This window comes from Mesoplodon bidens (genome assembly GCF_964165515.1).
Source record: "Mesoplodon bidens genome assembly, chromosome: 2".
NCBI lineage: Eukaryota > Metazoa > Chordata > Mammalia > Artiodactyla > Ziphiidae > Mesoplodon > Mesoplodon bidens.
Genome location: NC_138177.1, coordinates 72,085,242 through 72,104,046, shown reverse-complemented (window position 1 = coordinate 72,104,046; position 18,805 = coordinate 72,085,242). Strand labels below are relative to the sequence as shown.

General features: G+C 51.5%; 1 protein-coding gene across 1 annotated transcript; it reads right to left on the bottom strand.

Annotated features, from left to right (window-relative positions):
* Window positions 1-11,247: 11,247 nt before the first annotated feature.
* ISG20L2 (interferon stimulated exonuclease gene 20 like 2) lies at window positions 11,248-18,695 on the bottom strand. Its single transcript, XM_081222140.1, has 4 exons — window positions 18,371-18,695; window positions 16,904-17,749; window positions 14,381-14,581; window positions 11,248-13,671 (listed from the first exon to the last, which is right to left on the bottom strand). Exons 2-4 carry the CDS (start codon window positions 17,633-17,635, stop codon window positions 13,558-13,560), a joined length of 1,047 nt encoding a protein of 348 aa, XP_081078266.1. The 5' UTR covers window positions 17,636-17,749; window positions 18,371-18,695; the 3' UTR covers window positions 11,248-13,557.
* Window positions 18,696-18,805: the final 110 nt, after the last annotated feature.

Genomic DNA, 18,805 nt, shown 5'->3' with positions numbered 1-18,805 from the left:
AGGTGGTGGAGGGAAGGGGGTGGTCCCTGGGGGGTGCTTAGGGCCTGGGGTTAAGGCACTGCCTGTGCTCCTCCCCCATCCACCCGGCTCCAGCAACGCTGTAGGTAAAGGGAGGGGATTAGGTTCTGACAGTGAAATCAGGCTCCCAGCCAAAGGGATGAGGAGAGGCTGGGGGAGGGAACATGGTGGAAAGCAGACTCCTGCTGCCTCTCCTTCCCCCTCACTGCCCCCTATTTCTTCCACCCAGGTCCCATGTTCATCTCCACTCCAGCCCTCTTGAGACCCCAGAATAGTCCAGTCTCCTCCTCAATATGCATCCCTCCTGCTGCAAAAGAGAAGGACCAGTGTTGGCCCTCTCCCCCACAAGCCTTGTGACCAAGGATGTAGAAACCTCGCTCAAAAGATGGTCACCAGAATGAGGGAGCCTAGACCTGCAGGAGCACAGAGGAGGGCTGTGGTCTGGCTGAGGAAACTGGAGAGGCTGGAGGTGGGGGCTCCCTGGGGTGGAGGAAGGAGGCCTGGGCCCACTCCCCTCCCTTCACTTCCTCACTCCCCCCACTGGCCAGGCAGCCAGAATTTCCAAAAAGACAGAAGTAAGACAAAGGAAAGTCAGGCTGGGAGGGGAATTTTTTCCAGATGTGCTTGTGGTTTGGCAGCTCTGGGCCTGAGCTTCAGCCCCCGCACCCCAACCCTGGCTGAGGGAGGTGGGCAGAGGGTCCAGAGCATGGTGCCGGGCAGCTAGGCTGGATGTCTCAGCCTCCAGCAGCCCTGTTACCCCACAGAAGCATGGAGGCTCATGTGTAAGGGGTGCTTAGGGGAGATTCAGGGGAAGGGGGTTGGGGGACTGGGGTTGGGGGCAGTGGGATGAGAGGGCTGGGGGTACCGGGAAAGGAGGCTAACAGAGGAGGCTGGGGGAGCCTAGGGGCAAGGGGCAGGGGCTAGGGCCCTGGAACCAGGCGATGGGGAGGAGTTTAGCCAGCATCAGTCATTCAGTCACAACTGGCTTTAATTTCCCGCTGGGATCCATAAGGAGAAGGAATTTCCTAGTGTCTCTGGCCTTTTAATTACGACCAAATCTGCTGCAGATCTCCTGGGGCAACGCGTTCCCCTTTCTAGGAGCCTTGGTCTTACTCCTCTTGGGGTTCCCCCTAGGAATTTGGAGACTCAGGTTGGGGAGGGTGCCTAATTGGTGGGAAAACCTGGGGGAGCAGAGGCAGGATGGGGGTGGGGTGGGGAGGAAACCAACCGGCTTGAGAGAGTTAGGAAAGAAACACTCTGGGGCTTTGTTCCCGTTGCAATGTGGCTATGAGGAAAGTGGCTGGTTTTGCAGAAGGAATGGAGATGGGTGGGCTCTGAATGGTTGCAAGAGTGTGGGTGTGAGTAGATGTAGATGCGTGCACGATTGAGGGGTCTGGGGGCTTGGGAAGAGGAGGCTCCCCCACTCCTCTCCATCATTCCCTTGAAGCTGAGTGGGGGAGGAGTGATGGGAAGAGTGGGAGTGTCATGAACCCCTCACCCTCACCACCAGGACCAAGGAGATTCTCTGGCCAAAGCCAGCACTTGTAGAAGGGCCTCACCCTGACCAGTGTTATTGCATCTGCTGGATCACAGAGTTTGTTGGCTGGGAGTCATGTAGAAATTAAACCCAGGTGGGGCTGGACACCTGGGTCTCTGCCACTCAGGGTAGGGGCAACAAATAAAGCAGGACTTCTATAGAGGGTGGGGAAGTCGGAAAGTAGAAGAGGGGAGTTGGGAGTGCCTGGGGCAGGACAGCTGTGTCTCCTGGCCTCCCTGAGCCCTCAGGATTCCACTCAGCACCAAGCGTAGACTTAAGCCTCCTGCCTCCTAGTCTGCTCTGATCCTCGGTACCGAAGGGGATGTTCCATTCGTGTGTCTCCCTGGGTTTAGGGACCAGCCCTTTTCAAATCTGGTAAGGCCGGCTCTGATTCTCCCCAAATGAAATTGCCATTGCAACAGGATGGATGGCAGTTAGACCAAAAAAGAGCTTCCAGCAAGCTAACGTGCAAGCTGGGAGACAGAGAACTAGAAAGGAGGCCACTCATTTCCCAGGAACATCTGGGCACACGGGAGAGACCCTGAGAACTAAGGAAGGCGTGAGCAGAGAATCCGAGTGACTGGGGGAAGGGGCAACTGGACTCAAAGGTAGGGGATGACAAGTGGCCTCCGGGGCCAGCCCCGCGGCCCTGCAAAGAGGGAGGTACGTAAGGCCCAGTAGGGTCAGACCCACAGGGTGTGAGGAGGGGACTGACTGCGATAGGAGGGATTACAGTGAGACCAGGGGAGGATCTGCACCGCACCCAGGCCTCCAGGCGGCTCCTCTGTTGTTTTTGGCTCTGCTACCTGGTTCCCAGCTCCTTCCGCCAACGCTTTCCTCAGGGCTGGGCCGGGCACACTGAGCCGTGGGCAGGCTGAGCAAGGGAGGGGAGAAGGAGGAGGTGGGGATGCACTGGCTGAAGACGTGTCCGGATTGAATCTCTTTCGCCTGAGAGAGGCCCCTGGCTCTGCTCGCCTTTTCAGGGGGCAGGCGCAGAGGTGTGGGCAGTCACTGAAGAGCCTGGAGAGCCCCTGCACAAGGCCTGGCCACCACTGCACTGATTCTATTCCTTGACCCTGGGCTCTTTGTTCCTCTGTCCCTCTACCGTGGCTCCACCACCTAGACTTTGCTTCTTGCCAGTCTGGCATGGGAGGTCATCCCTTTCTCCACGTAGACCCCTGCTCAGTTTTCTCTCCTACTGAAGTGAAAGGCACCAAATTCGACTCCCCTTCCTCTGGAGCCTCCATGCTTCTCAGAGAACCTCCAGGCTGAGGTGGGGATTCAGTGTGGCCGGGACTGTTGGTGGCAGTTGCCAACATCTGAAGCTGGATGGGCCTGGACCTGACTCTGGCCAGCTGTGGCCCCTACCCACCTCCTGAAGGAATCCCCCCAGGGCAGCACTGCTGGATGAAGAAGTCAGTCAGCACTGAGACCTGCAGTTAAACTCCTTTTAGCTTTTATGATGCAGTGACTAGGGGCAGACTCCTCTGCCATTTCCACTCCCTGCCCTGCACTGGCCCCTTAACCCCTGGCAGCCCAAGGCAGGAGGGAGAAGGCTGTAGCTATGACAGGTTTGGCAGGCTGGACACCTGGGTTTGCATGGCACCTGGGGACAGTGGCTAACCCTGGAAAAGATGAACAGCCTGCAGTCTAGCCCAAGACTGGTTCTGGGGAGCCTGAGCCATCTCCCAGATGCCTCCTCTCCCACTCTCTGAGGATGGCAAATGGAAGAAGAGCCAGGGGTCTAAAGAACCCCTCTCTCCATTGAGATGATCTGGAGTTTCTAGAGGAAGAAAGAAATCGGCAAGGCTGCATATTGGATGAGTGCTATATTCCTCCTCTGGCCTGAACTGCAGAAGGTGAGCACTGGGCCAGATAATCAGACTCTGGGATTGAAGAGGAAAGAGGGAGGAGGGAGGCGAGAAGGGCGAGGTCCCAGAGAAGAAACTGAGGGGGCCCCAGGTCTGGGCTTTGAGGTTCTGGATGGAGACAGAAAGAGGGTGTTGGACTCACTGTCCCTGGGGGTTGGGGGGGCAGGGTAAGGGAGCTGATGGGTCAGACTCAGGAATGTCGGTCAGATTGGGGAGAACACCTCTTCAAAGCTCCTTAGCTCTCGCATTCCCCTCCTGTCTCTAGCCCCCAAATGCAGCTACTGTCTCCAGGTAAGACCTAGTAGCTTGGGACTTCCCTGGTGGCGCAGTGGTTAAGAATCCGCCTGCCAATGCAGGGGACATGGGTTTGAGCCCTGGTCCGGGAAGATCCCACATGCCGCGGAGCAACTAAGCCTGTGCACCACAACTACTGAGCCCGCGCGCTTAGAGCCTGTGCTCCGCAACAAGAGAAGCCACCGCAATGAGAAGCCCGTGCACCGCGACGAAGAGTAGCCCCTGTTCGTCCCGACTAGAGAAAGCCGGCACACAGCAACGAAGACCCAACACAGCCAAAAATTAAAAAAAAAAGACCTAGTAGCTTGGCCCCAGCCTGGCTCCTAGGGTCCTATGGAAACCAGCTGTGCTAATGGCTCCAGGAAGGAGGCTGAAGCTCCAAGAGTCGGGTAATAAGGGCCAGCTTCCCCAACACCAGGGCCCTTCTTGCTGCAGAGCAGACCCAGGCCAGTGGGCCAGACTCCCTGGAGACAGAATCAGAGGTGCAGGGGGATTAGAGTAGAGTAAAGGAGGGCCCCAGGAGCCCACATTCCTGGTCCCTGCCCCCATCCTCCCATCTTGAGCAGGCAGGGAATTAAGAAGGGATACAAGAGTTCAGAGTCTGGCCCCTTTGCCAGGCTAGGGCCTTGTCCTTCCAGTGACCCTGCCATCCCACCCCTCCTTATAGCAGGGCTGGAGACATGGGAGGGTGGGGGAGGCCCCAGACTGACCTAGCCCTAATGGCTTTCCCTGGGCAGCATGAGCAAAATGGGAAAAAGATGTGTGAGGTGGGAAGCTCTGATTTCCTTTCCCCTGTAGGCTCCAGCTCTGGAAAATGTTAGCTGTCAAAGAGAGACTGTACAGTCTCCCTGCCTCCCCCAACCTAGTACCCCTTACCCCATCCCATTCACCAGGGGCCCCCAGCCTCCCTGGATTCCCAAAGGGCACTGGGCTAGTGCCTGTGAATTTCAGCTCACCAGGCTGAGGACACACTGTTGTGACAAAGCCCCCCACCCCGCCTGCGTCTTCTCCACCAACCAGGGAAAGACATCCAAGCGGGAGCTTTGGCACTTGGGATCCTCAGGGACACGTTCCTGGGGGATCAAAGGAGCCAGCAGCTCCTGGATTTCACAGCTGCCAACCTCTCACCACGGTCTCACGCCTCCTAAATCCCAGCACTCCAGGACTGTCAGCCACACATTTCCAGGTTTCCAGATGATCTGGATTTTTGGTTAGTCTTCCCACTGAGCTTGCAGTAACTGGCCTAGAGAGGGAGCCATCCTGAGACAAGGACACACAGTGTGTGCCTTTCTCCCTGCTTGGGGGCAGTGTGGTCTCGTTGGGCCAAGTCTCCTCTGATGAGCTCCCTGACCCACGGGTGCTAGGTTCCTAGGAGCCCCAGGGAATTGATTCCAAAGCTGGGAGGAGGCAGTTCTTGCCTTGGAGTGGAGAGTGGGCATGGGGGTGGGTTCTAACCTAGCAGAAAGGCAGCAGAACACTCTGCCCTTTCCCCAGCCCAGGGCCCCTTTGATCTGACCCCAGATCCACCCTCCCACCCTTCAGGAAAGCTTCCCAGACCTACCCACTCTGCCAGCTCAGCCCCGGCATCCAAGCCCCAGCCTTAGGTCTCCAGCTGTCAGGCTGGATTATTTGCTTCTGCCTCCCTGTTGGTCCTGGGTGTGGGCTCCATCTCCCTCCCCAGCTCCCAGGGCAGGGACAGTCTGCCTTCTTCCTCCTTTGGTTATGGTTTGGATCCCTCTCATGGAATCTTTCCAAGAAGCAACCAAGCAGGATTCCACAAGGTAGAAGGGAGTGAAGAACCTGCCCCTTGGGGAAGCTGCCTCTGGTCTAGGGATGCCAGACAATTTAGGTTCCTGGTGCTGCATTGGGACAGGAGGGTCAGGGTCACAGGCACAGGGCCCAATCCTCAGTGCCCAGGTCTGGGAAAGGAGTGGCTCTGACTCTGAACCCACCACTGTGCAACAACTTTCCATGTACTGTCTTGGGTCTGTTTGATTCCAAAGCTTTGCTCTTAAACACTTCAGAGTGGAATTCAGTTGAGCCTGGAGGAAGATTAAGATGTACTTGTCTTTCCATGGCAAATTCTTAAAAATATCTTCTCTCTCTGCCTCTTCCCTCCACCCCCATCTCTCTCAAAATCCTATGCATCATATACACTCTTTCAAAGAAAGCACAGAGTTGATGGTATCCCTAAATAAGGCTAGAAGCCTTACATATTAAAGAAAAAAAACAAACAAAACCAGCAAGTCAGCACAGTTAAGCGGTGGGAGGGCAGAGAGGAGAGTGGAGCAAAAACCTGTGCAGCAGTTCCCACAGGCCAGGGGCTGGGCTGGAAGTGACTCACCAGGACCCCTCCCCTAGCAGTGCTACTAGATGTTACTTACCCATTTAGTCACTGCCCGAAAGAGATAGTGCAATCCTGACTGTCTGCCCAGAGTCTGCAGCAAATCTCCACCCCTGACCATCCTTGGGTCCCCAACTTCTGAGGGTGCATGTACTTCCTGAGCTCTCTTTGGTGGGCTAGTGTATACAGGAGCTTGGAGAGTTGAAAAGCCAAAGATGTCGGTCTTGGCTTAAACATTTGTTCAGCATCAACCACACCAAAGATCATCCATGTGTATGTAAAATTAGTCTCAAATGAGGCCACTTACCACATCCACTGCCTCAACTCCTATCATCTCTTGCCTAGATTACAGCAAGAGCCTCCTCTTTGGTTCTCTGTTCCCACTCTCCTCCCTTCACAGCAGTCAGGGGGAGCCCTTTAAATCCTGATTCAGTTCACACCAGTCTTCTCAAAACCCTGCATTTGTTCCCCATTTTGTGCAGATATTAAGCCCAACTCCTTACGATGGCCTACAAGGCTCTATATTATCTGCCTGTATCTCCCCCTGCTCACTAACCCCAACTCCTACCCCCTTCCCCTTGGCTTCCCCTGTTCCAGCCACGACGGCCTCCTTGCTGTTCCCTAAATACACCAAACATTCCTCCTGCCTTTGCACCTACCTCTTTCTCTGGAACGTTCTTCCCCTAGATATTTACATGACTTGCTCCTTCACTTCTTTCAGGTCTGCTCAAGTGTCACTTCCTCAGCGAGGTCTTCTCTAAACAGCCCATCTAAAATCTTACGTACACATATCTGCCTTATCCCCTTACTTTTCCTCATGTCACTTATCACCCCACTACAAGGGAAGTTCGTGTAGACTTCGCTAGCCTACAACAGTACCTGGCACATGGTTTGTACTCAATAAATATTTCTTGAACAAGTGAATGAAAAGTGAGTGACATCAACCAAAATCAATGACTACTAAGGCTGAAAGAAATACCTGTCTTTCATTAATACTCTTGTTCCTGGTTTAATCATTTATTTAACTGTCCTTGATAGATGCATGAAAGAGGTACTCTGACAAAAATCAGGTCTGAAAATGAGAGTGATATAGCCCTGGCGGAGGCCATGACCGCTGCTTGGGAGGCCTCAGAACTCTGCATGCTTCTCCATGATGCCTCAGCCGCCCTCTTAGAAATCCCTGACCCAACTCTCTGAGGCTCACGCCATACGTTTATTGCATCTCCAACTCCTTGTATGCTGCATCTATCTACCTCAGGTCCCTAAGGATCTAGCTCAGGCTCCCCATCCTCTTGTTTCTAATCCTGCTGCCAGGGAGTTCCCTGGAGGTCCTGTGGTTAGGACTCCACGCTTCCACTGTAGGGGGCACGGGTTTGATCCCTAGTCAGGGAACTAAAATCCCATGTGCCGTGCAGTGCAACCAAAAAGAAATCTATCTATCTATCTATAGATATAGGTACAGATATATAGATATATAGATATGTAATCCTATGGCCAGCCACCTGGGGGCTTCCAGCGCTTACTCAACAGGTCAGCCTCTCAGGTCCTTGACTCCACGGACTCCAACAATCTCATCTCCATTTTAGTTCAGACGCTCACCTCCGGGACCACACGCTGTCCTCCCATTGTGGCCTATGCAGCCGCAAGCATTTAAACTCTCCACTTCTCTGTTTGGGCTGCCAAGTGACGCTAGAAAAAAACTGTGACAAGCAGCTTGCAGCTTGCAGCTTGCAGCGCTCCTGCAAATTCAGGTTCTGACCTCAATCAGGAACTCTGCCGTTGCTCAGAGCCCCTTCCTTGTGTTCTCGGTCGGCTTGCTCTCCCGCCTTCTCAGTGGCTGCTGCAAACTGTCTTTATTCTTCCCAAGCTCCTGTCCCCTGACTTCCCCCTCATACTCAGCAGACCACTCTGCCTCCGATTTAATGAGCAATCGGGCTCACCAGGTGCTCATCACTTTATTCCACCGTCATCGAAAACCATCTCCATCTGCCCTACCCGTTCCTTTTTTCCTTTCTGTCCCAGAAGACAAGGGATCCCTATTGCTGGCCAAGGCTAAGTTTGGCATCCCTTCCCCCTACTCTTTCAGGATCCCCTGTAGCTGACTTCACCTGCCCCCTCGTGAGCCACCTTATGCTCTACTGGCTTTGTCCACTGGCATCCTAAGACTTCTCACTCCTACAGCAACCTTCACCAGCTTTTCTTCAGAGCCAAGAAAGAGCGGTCCACACCCACTCCTCCCCTTCCTCACCTCCAATTTATTCTCCGGCCCACCTCAGCTGAGCTTCTGCCGCCCTCCCCACCACCACCACAGACATTGCTGAGATGAAGGGCACCAAATCGCTACACAATAGACCCTTTCCTTTGCTCTCAGCTTCCTGGCTCTCTGTGCTGTTGATGCTGCCTCCTCCCTCCTGGGGAGTCTCCTTAGCTGTCCTCTTACCCAGTAGCCCTCTCTCAGACCTCTCTTCCTCCAGCAGCTTATAAGGATGGGTACTTCCTGAGACTCTGATTTTGACCTTCTGTTCCTCTTTATACCTTTATATATAAAGGCTTCATTCCGATCCAAGGCTTCCATCCCACTGCTACACTCTTGTCTCTAAGCCTTAGTTTCCAGCCCCAGATCTCTTTTGCTCTGCTAAACGCCAGTCTGGTACATCCAGCTGCTGGCTGGACATCTCCATCTGGGTACCTTCAGGCAGCTCAAAGTCAAGCCAGTCAATACCCAAGTCATCCTCCTCAAACACCTGCCCTTCTGCCCACCATATTCTCTGTCTTGGTGAATGGCACCACTGCTGTCTGTTCACTGTAATTCAGAAATATCAAGGCAACCTTTAATCCTCTTGCCTGATCTCTAAGTCTTACTGATTCTACCTCCTCAGTGATGATCATATGCATCTTCCCACTTCATTAATTCAGGACTCCATCACTGCTCATCAAATTAGCCAAACAGAAGAACTCAGCTCCTGGCCCTTCTCCAATCCTGCTTCCATTTGGCTGCCAGCATCGTCTTCCTAAAACCCAGATCTGACCACATCGCTCCCCTGCTTTAAATCCTTTAGTGACTCTGGACAGTACTTGCCACAGGGCATTGAAATTAGCTTAATGGTTTCTCTTCTTCAGGTTGCTGTAAGCAACTCGGGGTCACATGCCATTTCTCTGTGCCTAGCACAATGCCTGGCACATAGCAGGTGCTTAATAAACATTTGAGTGGAAGGATTCCAAGCCTCATCAGGTGCTGCCTGAATGTGTTAACAGCCAAGCGGGGCAGTGCTTAAGAGCAGAGGCTTTAGACAGGCAGACTTGGCAGGTCTGAGTGCCAGCACCACCAACCTCCAGCTATTTGGCCTGAGGAATATTTCTTCCTTTTTGTCAGCCTCAGTTTCCTCAACTGTTAAATGGGAATACCACCACCTACCTTACAGAGAATGGGACAGTGCTCCTAAAGGACTCAGCACAGTGCCTGACACAGAGAAGCACTCAATAAATGGTTGCCATTATTATTATTATTATTATTATTATTATTATTATTATTTGCGTACGCGGGCCTCTCACTGTTGTGGCCTCTCCCGTTGCAGAGCACAGGCTCAGGACGCGCAGGCCCAGCGGCCATGGCTCACGGGCCCAGCCGCTCCGCGGCACGAACCCATGTCCCCTGCATCGGCAGGCGGACTCTCAACCACTGCGCCACCAGGGAAGCCCCATTATTATTATTAATGACAGCAGCCATCAGTTAAACTTCAAGGTTAGAAAAGAACCCCAGAATTTTAATGCTAGAACCACTGGGGCTCCAAGAAACAAACTGACTGACCATCACAAATTTAGTGAGTGGCAAGATCAAACTTGAAACCTAGTATCAATACAACAATAAAATGCTGTTATGGGCTGTTTGGTGGACTTGCCCTTAATTACAGGGTAAATGAAAGAGCACTGTGAACAATAATACGTAGACTGTAGACGTAGGATATTCATAAATGCACTTGGCATATTGCATACATGGGAATTTGTGTCTCTAAACTTGGACTTGTGCTAATGTGCCTTGGGGTAAGTTCATAATTACAGTGCTGTTCATCTTTCTTATCGTCAGCTGTAACTATCTGTTAAACTAGGAATCAAATGATTCCTTTAGAGCCTTGGCTCCATCAGTGGTTCTTTTTTTTTTCTTTTGGCCACACCGTGTGACTTGTGGGATCTTAGTTCCCCGACCAGGGATTGAACCCACGACCTCGACAGTGAGAGTGCAGAGTCCAGTGGTTAACGGGACTGCGAGGGAATTCCCTCAATCAGTGGTTCTTAAGGGTGGAGAGAATGGCAGTGCTATCACCTGAAATTTCAAAATACATCCCCCCTTACCCTTCTGAGAATCACTGTTACGTGAAATTTTAAGATCAGTAATGTGTTTGGCATGACACACTTCTCACACTCTTCGCCCTTTATCATTCTCACCTGCAGAAGGGGGTCTTGGCATTAGAAAACATTATTATGCTATGAAAAGAATGCTATTGGAAGAGCATGTGTTTTGTTATACGTATGCTCCACTCTGAAGAGCCTTAATACCCAAGGCAAAACAGGACTTGCTGATTGCTTTTTCCATAGTAATCTGCAATGGGGCTTATCTGTCATCAGTTGGATGAAGCCTGGGAACAGAGGGGCAGAGAAAGAGGGGATTAAAGTACAGGGATCCCCAGGACTTCCCTGGTGGTGCAGTGGTTAAGAATCCACCTGTGAGGGCTTCCCTGGTGGCGCAGTGGTTGAGGGTCCGCCTGCCGATGCGGGGGACACGGGTTCGTGCCCTGGTCCGGGAGGATCCCGCATGCCGCGGAGCAGCTGGGCCCGTGAGCCATGGCCACTGGGCCTGTGCGTCCGGAGCCTGTGCTCCGCAACGGGAGAGGCCACAGCAGTGAGGCCCGTGTACCGCAAAAAAAAAAAAAAAAAAAAAAAAAAAAACTCCTGCGAATGCAGGGGACATGGGTTCAAGCCCTGGTCCAGGAAGATCCCACATGCCGCGGAGCAACTAAGCCTGTGCTCTAGATTCCACAGGCCACAGCTACTGAAGCCTGCGCGCCTAGAGCCCGTGCTCCGCAACGAGAAGCCACCCCAATGCGAAGCCCGTGCACCACAATGAAGAGTAGCCCCCACTCGCAACAAAGACCCAACGCAGCCAAAAATAAATAAATTTATTTATTAAAAAAATAATAATAAAGTACAGGGATCCCCAGGCACCTTGCAGGGTAAGCTGGGCTCTGACCAGGAAGTGTGATAAGAGAAAAGAGTAACAAAATGTCTGCAAGGTCCTCTGGTCTCCAGGTTCTTCCTGGTGAGCTAAAGTGAGGCTGAGCTCTTCCCAATGCTGGACTGAGGGCACCTGAGTAGGGGGTGAAGTGGAGCATAAAAGCCAGTTGTTACTCACATGGATGGACCTAGAGATTATCACACTAAGTGAAATAAGCCAGAAAGAGAAAGACGAATACCATATGGTATCACTTACATGTGGAATCTAAACTATGACACAAATGAACTTATCTATGAAACAGAAACAGACTCAGAATAGAGAACAGACTTGTGGTTGCCAAGGGGAAGCGGGGTGGGGAAGGGATGGATTGGGAGTTTGGATTAGCAAATGCAAACTGTTATATATAGAATGGATAAACAACAAGGTCCTACTGTATAGCACAGGGAACTATATTCAATACCCTGCGATAAATCACAATGGAAAAGAATATGAAAAAGAGTATATATATACGTGTATAACTGAATCACTTTGCTGTACATCAGAAATCAACACAACATTGTAAATCAACTAGACTTCAGTGGAATAAATTACAAAGCTGGGTACCCTAAAACTTGAACTCAAACGAGAATTTTCCACATATATTCTAGTTTACTGATCACAATGTAATTAAGACTCACCTTCATTTCAATTAAGACTCGTATCCCCAGTTTTTGGTGTAGCCTTCCTAGATTACTCCCACTTAGAGGTGTGCAAGGATGCCTAGCACCTCTTTGTGAAGTGCCACGGACACGACATATGTTGGGTTCGACAGGAACCAACCTGCTCAGAGCTCAACAGCTGCCTGTGCAACCAGATCCTGTAGTGCAGGACACAACAGCAAGACCACGTCTGGGGTCCTTTGGCTGCAGGAAATTCCCTTCTATAGGCAGCCATGACTGTGACTCTGGCCCCTGGAGCCAAACTAGCAACTCAAGAGGGCACAAGCCTCGGTGTATACATGGAGTCTGCGTTCTCTCAAGCCAGAGTGCAGTGATCCCAGACACAAGGTCAGACCTGTGATTCACCTTCCCAACACGAGGGTGTATACCACCGGGGAAGAGCTGGCAGGAGCGACCAGGCTGGCGTCATGAAGCACCCTTCCTCCCCGGCTCCATCCCTCCCGCACGTCCACTCTCTGAGTCCCTCTCCTGGTCACATACCCTCTGTGTGAGGGTGTTCGCATGGCTTAGGGTGTCACTTTAGGTGTGCTCGTTGATTTGTGGTAGGGACGAGGACAAGGCAGCAGAGCACGTGGGCTACACACAAAGGCTTGATCAGTGCTTCTTGATGACTTCCAGCAAACCAGGTCCCAGTTAGTGTCATTCACACAGACCCTGGACCCCCTATCAGAACTACAGCTCTACAGGATCCTGTGACAAAGCTATTTAACGTGAAGTTATAAAGAAAACATCACACAATTGTTTTTCCTTTATAAAAATTTATCAAGGGAATAATTTGAGTTTTAGTTTTAAGAGGCTTGGTTTAGCAAAGTAAAAGACTAAAAACCATTAAAGCATTTTGAATTCTTCTTTAACCTACCAAGTGGGGTCTAGCTTAAATAAATCCTCTATCACTTTAGGAAAGAGGCTGCTTTCCTAAATCAGAAAAATTTTTTCAAGTCACACTCTCTTACCTCTACTGCCTTGTAACCCTAAGAACTAAACCTCACCAGGGATGGCTCCTCTGGAAGTCACGGTGGAAAGAACAGGTGATATCCCGACAGACTGGATGTAGACTCTGAGCCAAAAAAAGTCCGAGAGATGAACTGTGATCATACAAGTTATCATCCAGCAGGATACCTTTGGAAAGTTCAACACGGTGCTGCTAATTACTTGAGAACAAAAGGCATAAAATGAGACATATGGTCACCCTAGTGATAAGGCAGTTTGGGAAACTACACTTCCCAGTATGCCCTGCCCCTTAAAAGTCAAAAGGCTTTCCCAGGAGCAAAGCACCCTGGCACCCATGGTTAGCACCATTTAAGAGGTAAACGGCCTATAGGACTGGGTTCTGACATGGCGCCTTCCTCCTTCCATGGAACACTTAACAACACCTGAGGTGAAATTTTAATGGATATTAAGTCTGGGGTGGAGTCTCACTCTCCCCAACAACTCTAGTTTCCAAAGGTGTAGAGCTGGTAGAGCTGTCCACTGGTCCACACACCCTGTTCTCCTGGGTGTGGGGCTGCCTCTGCCTCCCCACATCACCAGTGTCCCCACTGGCACTAGTCTTTTGGGGGATTCTGGGCCAGGTGCTGTTCCCACTCAACTTCAACCAACTTGTACAGCTCCATGGTGGCCTGAGCATCTTCCACAGAGGAATGTCCACTTTTCCCAACCTGAGGGAAGGAAGAAAAGGGAGGAAGAAAAGAACATGAAACTACAAGAGACTGTTTCTTCCCTTCCCAACTGGCTCCCTCCAACCCACTGATGCTGCTGCTTCTGCAGTTAGCGGGCTACAAAGGTAGACCTCTGGTGAGGCCCTACTCCTTATCTAATTGCAGGGGTTCAACTCCTATGCTACTGTCTGCCTCAATCCTTTCTGTAGCAACATGTACATACCATATTGTTCTACATTCTTCTGTAGAGACAGAACAAACCAGATCATAGACAGGCCTTCTGAGTCTTCCACCTTCCCCAGTTCCTTAACTGATCTGTATATGACATGTGTCTACAGCCTCATGCCAGGCAGGCCATCCCCTCTTTGACTGCCAAACATATGAAATACGTAAGAGCCTCTTGCATCCACTACATGGTCTTTTAGACCACCACAACTACCTGCTTTCTACTTTTCTTAGTTAGGGTTTTATCCCCACTTTCAGGCTTTTTTCCTTTCCCAAGTATCCTTTGGAACACTGTGAGGTAGAGAACAGGCACAGTTAACCCTATGTAGAGATGGACCCCTTTGCCCAAACCTCTTCCCATCAGAGCATCCCACCCAGATCTCTCTACAACCAGAGGAATTTGAGGGTCAGAGCCTGGAGAAAGGCAGCAGGAGAGCCTTCAGTGTCCAAGCTAGAGGTCTGGCAGCATTTGGGAAGACGCTACCTGGATGTCCCGGCTCAGCAGCTTCTTGGTGAGATGCTTCAGAGACATGGTTGCATTCTCTGGGCAGTTGGCCTTACGGTTGAGGAGGGGGATATGGGAGGTGTCTCGGGTGAGGGACTTAGGGTGAAAATACTGAAGGGCTTTGAAGTCGTTGTGGATGGCATGCCCCACCACTATCTTCCCTGTGAGAATCTTCAAGATCTGAAACAGGCATGGGAGAAGAGGTGGTGAGGAACAGGATTCAAAGATGTAGCCCCTGCATCTTAAAAGCCCAACATGGCTGTTTAAGTCCTTCTAGGTTCTTTTCACCAATTGCCCACCTGCCTCATCCTTGAAATACCCTCTTCCACAAGTTTTCTTTCACCTGAAATCTATCTCCTCTCCCCAAGGTAAAAGTAGGTATTTTCTATGGTGTAACCCTGTTTGGATTTACATCACCAGTGGCACCTTATCTTCACATTAATTTCTACCCCAATGTGATGTTCATGTAACTACCTAGTTCAGTCCTGGCTTGATACCTGAAGTTCTTTAACCATGATCATTCTGTTGGCCTTAGACACAGGCTGGGACAAATGTTGTTAAAGATGGGCTCCAGGAAGGTAATGGAAGCCCCAAATTATATGCAAATAGATATGCATATGTTTGTCTTTTTTTGGGGGGGGGATCCATGGCTTTCATCAGATTCTCAAAGAGCCTACAAGCCAGAAAAGATTAAGAATTGGGAGTTCCTTGGCAGTCTAGTGGTTAGGACTCGGCACTCTCACTGCCTGGGGCCGGGGTTCGATCCCTGGTTAGGGAACTAAGATCCTGCAAGCTGTGAGGCACAGCGCCCCACCTCAAAAAAGAAAAAGATTAAGAATGATTTATAGGGCTTCCCTGGTGGCGCAGTGGTTGAGAGTCCGCCTGCCGATGCAGGGGACACGGGTTCGTGCCCCGGTCTGGGAAGATACCACATGCCGCAGAGCGGCTGGGCCCGTGAGCCATGGCTGCTGAGCCTACGCGTCCAGAGCCTGTGCTCCGCAACGGGAGAGGTCACAACAGTGAGAGGCCCGCGTACCGCAAAAAAAAAAAAAAAAAAAAAAAAGAATGATTTATAGACTAAGGCTGCAGAGGGAAGTGATCAAGTGCCCACGCTTATGCTGCTTTAACAAGAAATCAGTCCCGGCGCTTCAAAGCTCCTCCTGCTCATAACCCGAGGGTATTTACTAGCTGGTCAGGAACCTTATTCACACCATTCTTGGAACCAAATAATTTCTCACCATTTCAGAATCTTAAAGCATAAGGACATATTGCCAATGAGGATAACTAAAGAGTATGTCATGAGCTCTGAAGGCCATTACCAAAATGGGGTTCCAAACAGATTGTGAACAAGAGCAACAGGCCTGGAATCAATGCCTGGCCTCCCAATGGGACCCCTTGGAAGGGAACAGACTCATCTGAATGTACCTTAGTCTCATACCCCAGCTTGGGCACTGGTTTTTATGATGAAAGCCAGATATAGTCCAGTCAACTTGGTATTTAGTTGCTCCTAACTTCACCTGCAGTTTACTGACCACTAACACCTTTACTTCGCATTAATTTCAACATATAGCCTGCCTTAAAGCTAAGTGGATTTGCTGTTTCAGACCCACCCCATCTTCTGCCTCTCCCAAGCCTTTGCTCAGCTATGCCCCTGGTGCACAGGATGTTCTTCAACTCTTCAAGTTCCTTCTAAAATCCAGCTGTTCCACCTCTGATGAAATTCCTCCAACTGACTGCTCTGGTACATGAGGAATTATTGGAACAGTGTGTGTCTAGAGAAGGCAAAGAACGTGGAGCTGAAACTACAAAGTAGTGGACCAAAGGCGCCCTCTGGAGGCCTTCCAAGACCAGCAGGCTCCCTTCCCCTTCACATTTACCAGCTCACCCTCCTTTCCTGTTCATTTGTTGTGCCTCCAGTATTCAGCATAGGACTTACAGTGGCTAGGTTTGCTCAGTGAGTGAGACGAGAACCCCAACATACCAGCCCTGTGTCTTTTATCCCCTCCACTGCAGGCTACCTGTTCCAGTTATACAAACATGCCCCAGCTCCTTCTGTCAATATTCTGCCTTCTCCTACCACCAACTTTCCACATTGCCACTTCTTGCTTGGGAAGCCCTCTCCACGTCTCTATTCTCAACCCTAGACCCCACCTCTACAAGGCATTCTCAAATTGAGCCTTTTCCCCCTGGCACTCATGCCTGTTGCTCTGTCCATCACTGGCTGTTATTTCTCTAGCAGGTCCACAGTTCTCCAGATGAGGATTCCACTTGGAACCTAAAAGATCTTAACTAATAAAGTTCGTTACACCAGCTAATTGTAACTTTCCAGACTCTCACCACTCCTTATCCCAACAGAAAGCCTTCTTCATCTGCTACTCCACCCACTCCATCCCTCCCTCCACAATCCTTCGGCGCCTTCCCAGGGTGATATTCTTTGCAGAAAAATGATTTGGACCTCTCCCCACCCACCCCGCTGCTACCACCATCTCCCATGCCTCTCACCTGGCTCCGAGCAATCTTGAAGGGTGTAGCATTCACCATGTGCTGCTTCCGGATACCACTCCATCTGGTCCGGTAGTCCACAATGTGGCAGGGGGGAAGGATGTACTCATCATAAAGCACATCTCCGCTGTAGTTGACAATGCTACATCGAGCCAAGGAACTGACATGCCCCTTGGGTCCTGTGCCCACCATCTCACAGTCAATTGCCACCATCTTCGTTGGCATCTTCTGGGATGCTCCAGGGTATGTATTCTCTGAATGAGCCTGGGTGGAGATCTGTGGGGCAGTCTTCTGAGGAGGGTTCTTCTGGGAGCCCTTCTTCTGGGGGCGAATTGGGAGGCTCTTAATCTTTGGTAGGGCACTCTGGAACTCCCCCAGCAAATCTACTTTAGCCACAACAGAACCAGCTTTCTGTGAAGGAGCAGGGGTCAGCCAAGGCACTGCAGCTTTCTTGTCCAGGGACTGCTCTGACCCACTGCTGGAAGCAGCAGTCTTCTTTTTTGGAAGGGGAGGGGACTTCCAAGTGCCATCCACCTTGGGAGTGTCCCCTTTCTTTGAAGGTTCTGAGTGGAACTTAGGGACCTTGCTAGGGGGCTGCTGCTTCTTATTCAGAAAGCCTTTCCGTTCCAAGAGTCGCCGCTTCTTGACAAATTTTTGGTGCTTGGCATTCCCTTCTAATGCCTTTCTGGGGGGAGGTTCGCCAAAATCCAGATTGAGGAGTAAGGTAGACATGATGACGGTGGACGGTGAGAGAACAGTTGGGAAAAACAGCTTACCAACGAGAGGATGGACAACTCATCCTCTGCTGAATCCCATAGGCCAACATCTGGAGGTTTGTAGTATACCCTGGGGAAGAAAGTGATCCTGATAACGGAGTCCATAGGCTTGGGAACCAGTAAGATAAGACCCATCTCCGTAGGACTTAAAAGAGAGAGGAAAGACATCAGAGTAACCTCTCAGATAATGTGAAATGTGAAATGATGGAAGGAGGACTTCCTTCTGAACCAGGAAGCCTGGGTTCCAGGGAAGCCCCACAATTCTCCAGCAGTATGGTATTAGGAAGGCCATTTCCCCTCTCTAGATCTCAGTCTCATTTGTAAACTGAGGGGGTTGCAGGGCCAACCAGCTGAAACTCTTGTGATCTGGAACGCCAGAATTGGTGACCTCTATCATTTGCCCACGGAAGGAACGTCTAAATATGCTCGAAGGCAGTCACAGGTTTGGCATAGTTGACCTCTGAATTACCCAGGCATCCCCAGCGCGGGTCCCAAGGACAGAGATACAAATTCAGGCACCCATTTCCCTCATTTCCACGTGGGGGAAATCTCCACATGCAGCTCACTCAAGTCCTTTTCCCAAGAAAGGACCTTTGACAACACATATTAGCGGAGGGGAAAACCGAGGCTGGGGACAGCACACTCTGGCCGTCCACGCCACGGAGCCAGCTTCCCACGCTCACACACCTACCTCCCAGATGGGCCCCGCTAAGACCGGAAGCGCCAGGAGCCGGATGCGGAAATTGGCGCGCGTCGGCGAGGCCCGAGCCGGCAGGCTCGCGGACTGGAACACGCCGGAGGCCGTGCCCGCGTACCCACAGCGCCCCTGCCTCCGCGAGCGAGGCCAGGGATTTCTAGTGTGTGAGAAGCGGCAGCAGCAGCGGCGGCGGCGGCGGCGGCGGAGGGGGCGGCGTGGGTGGGGGCGGGGGCGGGATGCGCTCCCCGGCCCCTCTAGCCCAGTGGAGGTACAATTCGAAGGTGTGGGAAGGCCGCTACAAACTGGCACTGCAGCGTGCCGGAGGCCCCGGGCCTCACTTCCGGTAGAAGAGGGAAGTGTACGGGAAGGGGCGGGATCTGGAGGCGGGACCTGGAACTTGGCCCGCCCCACTCCGTGACACCTGGGCGC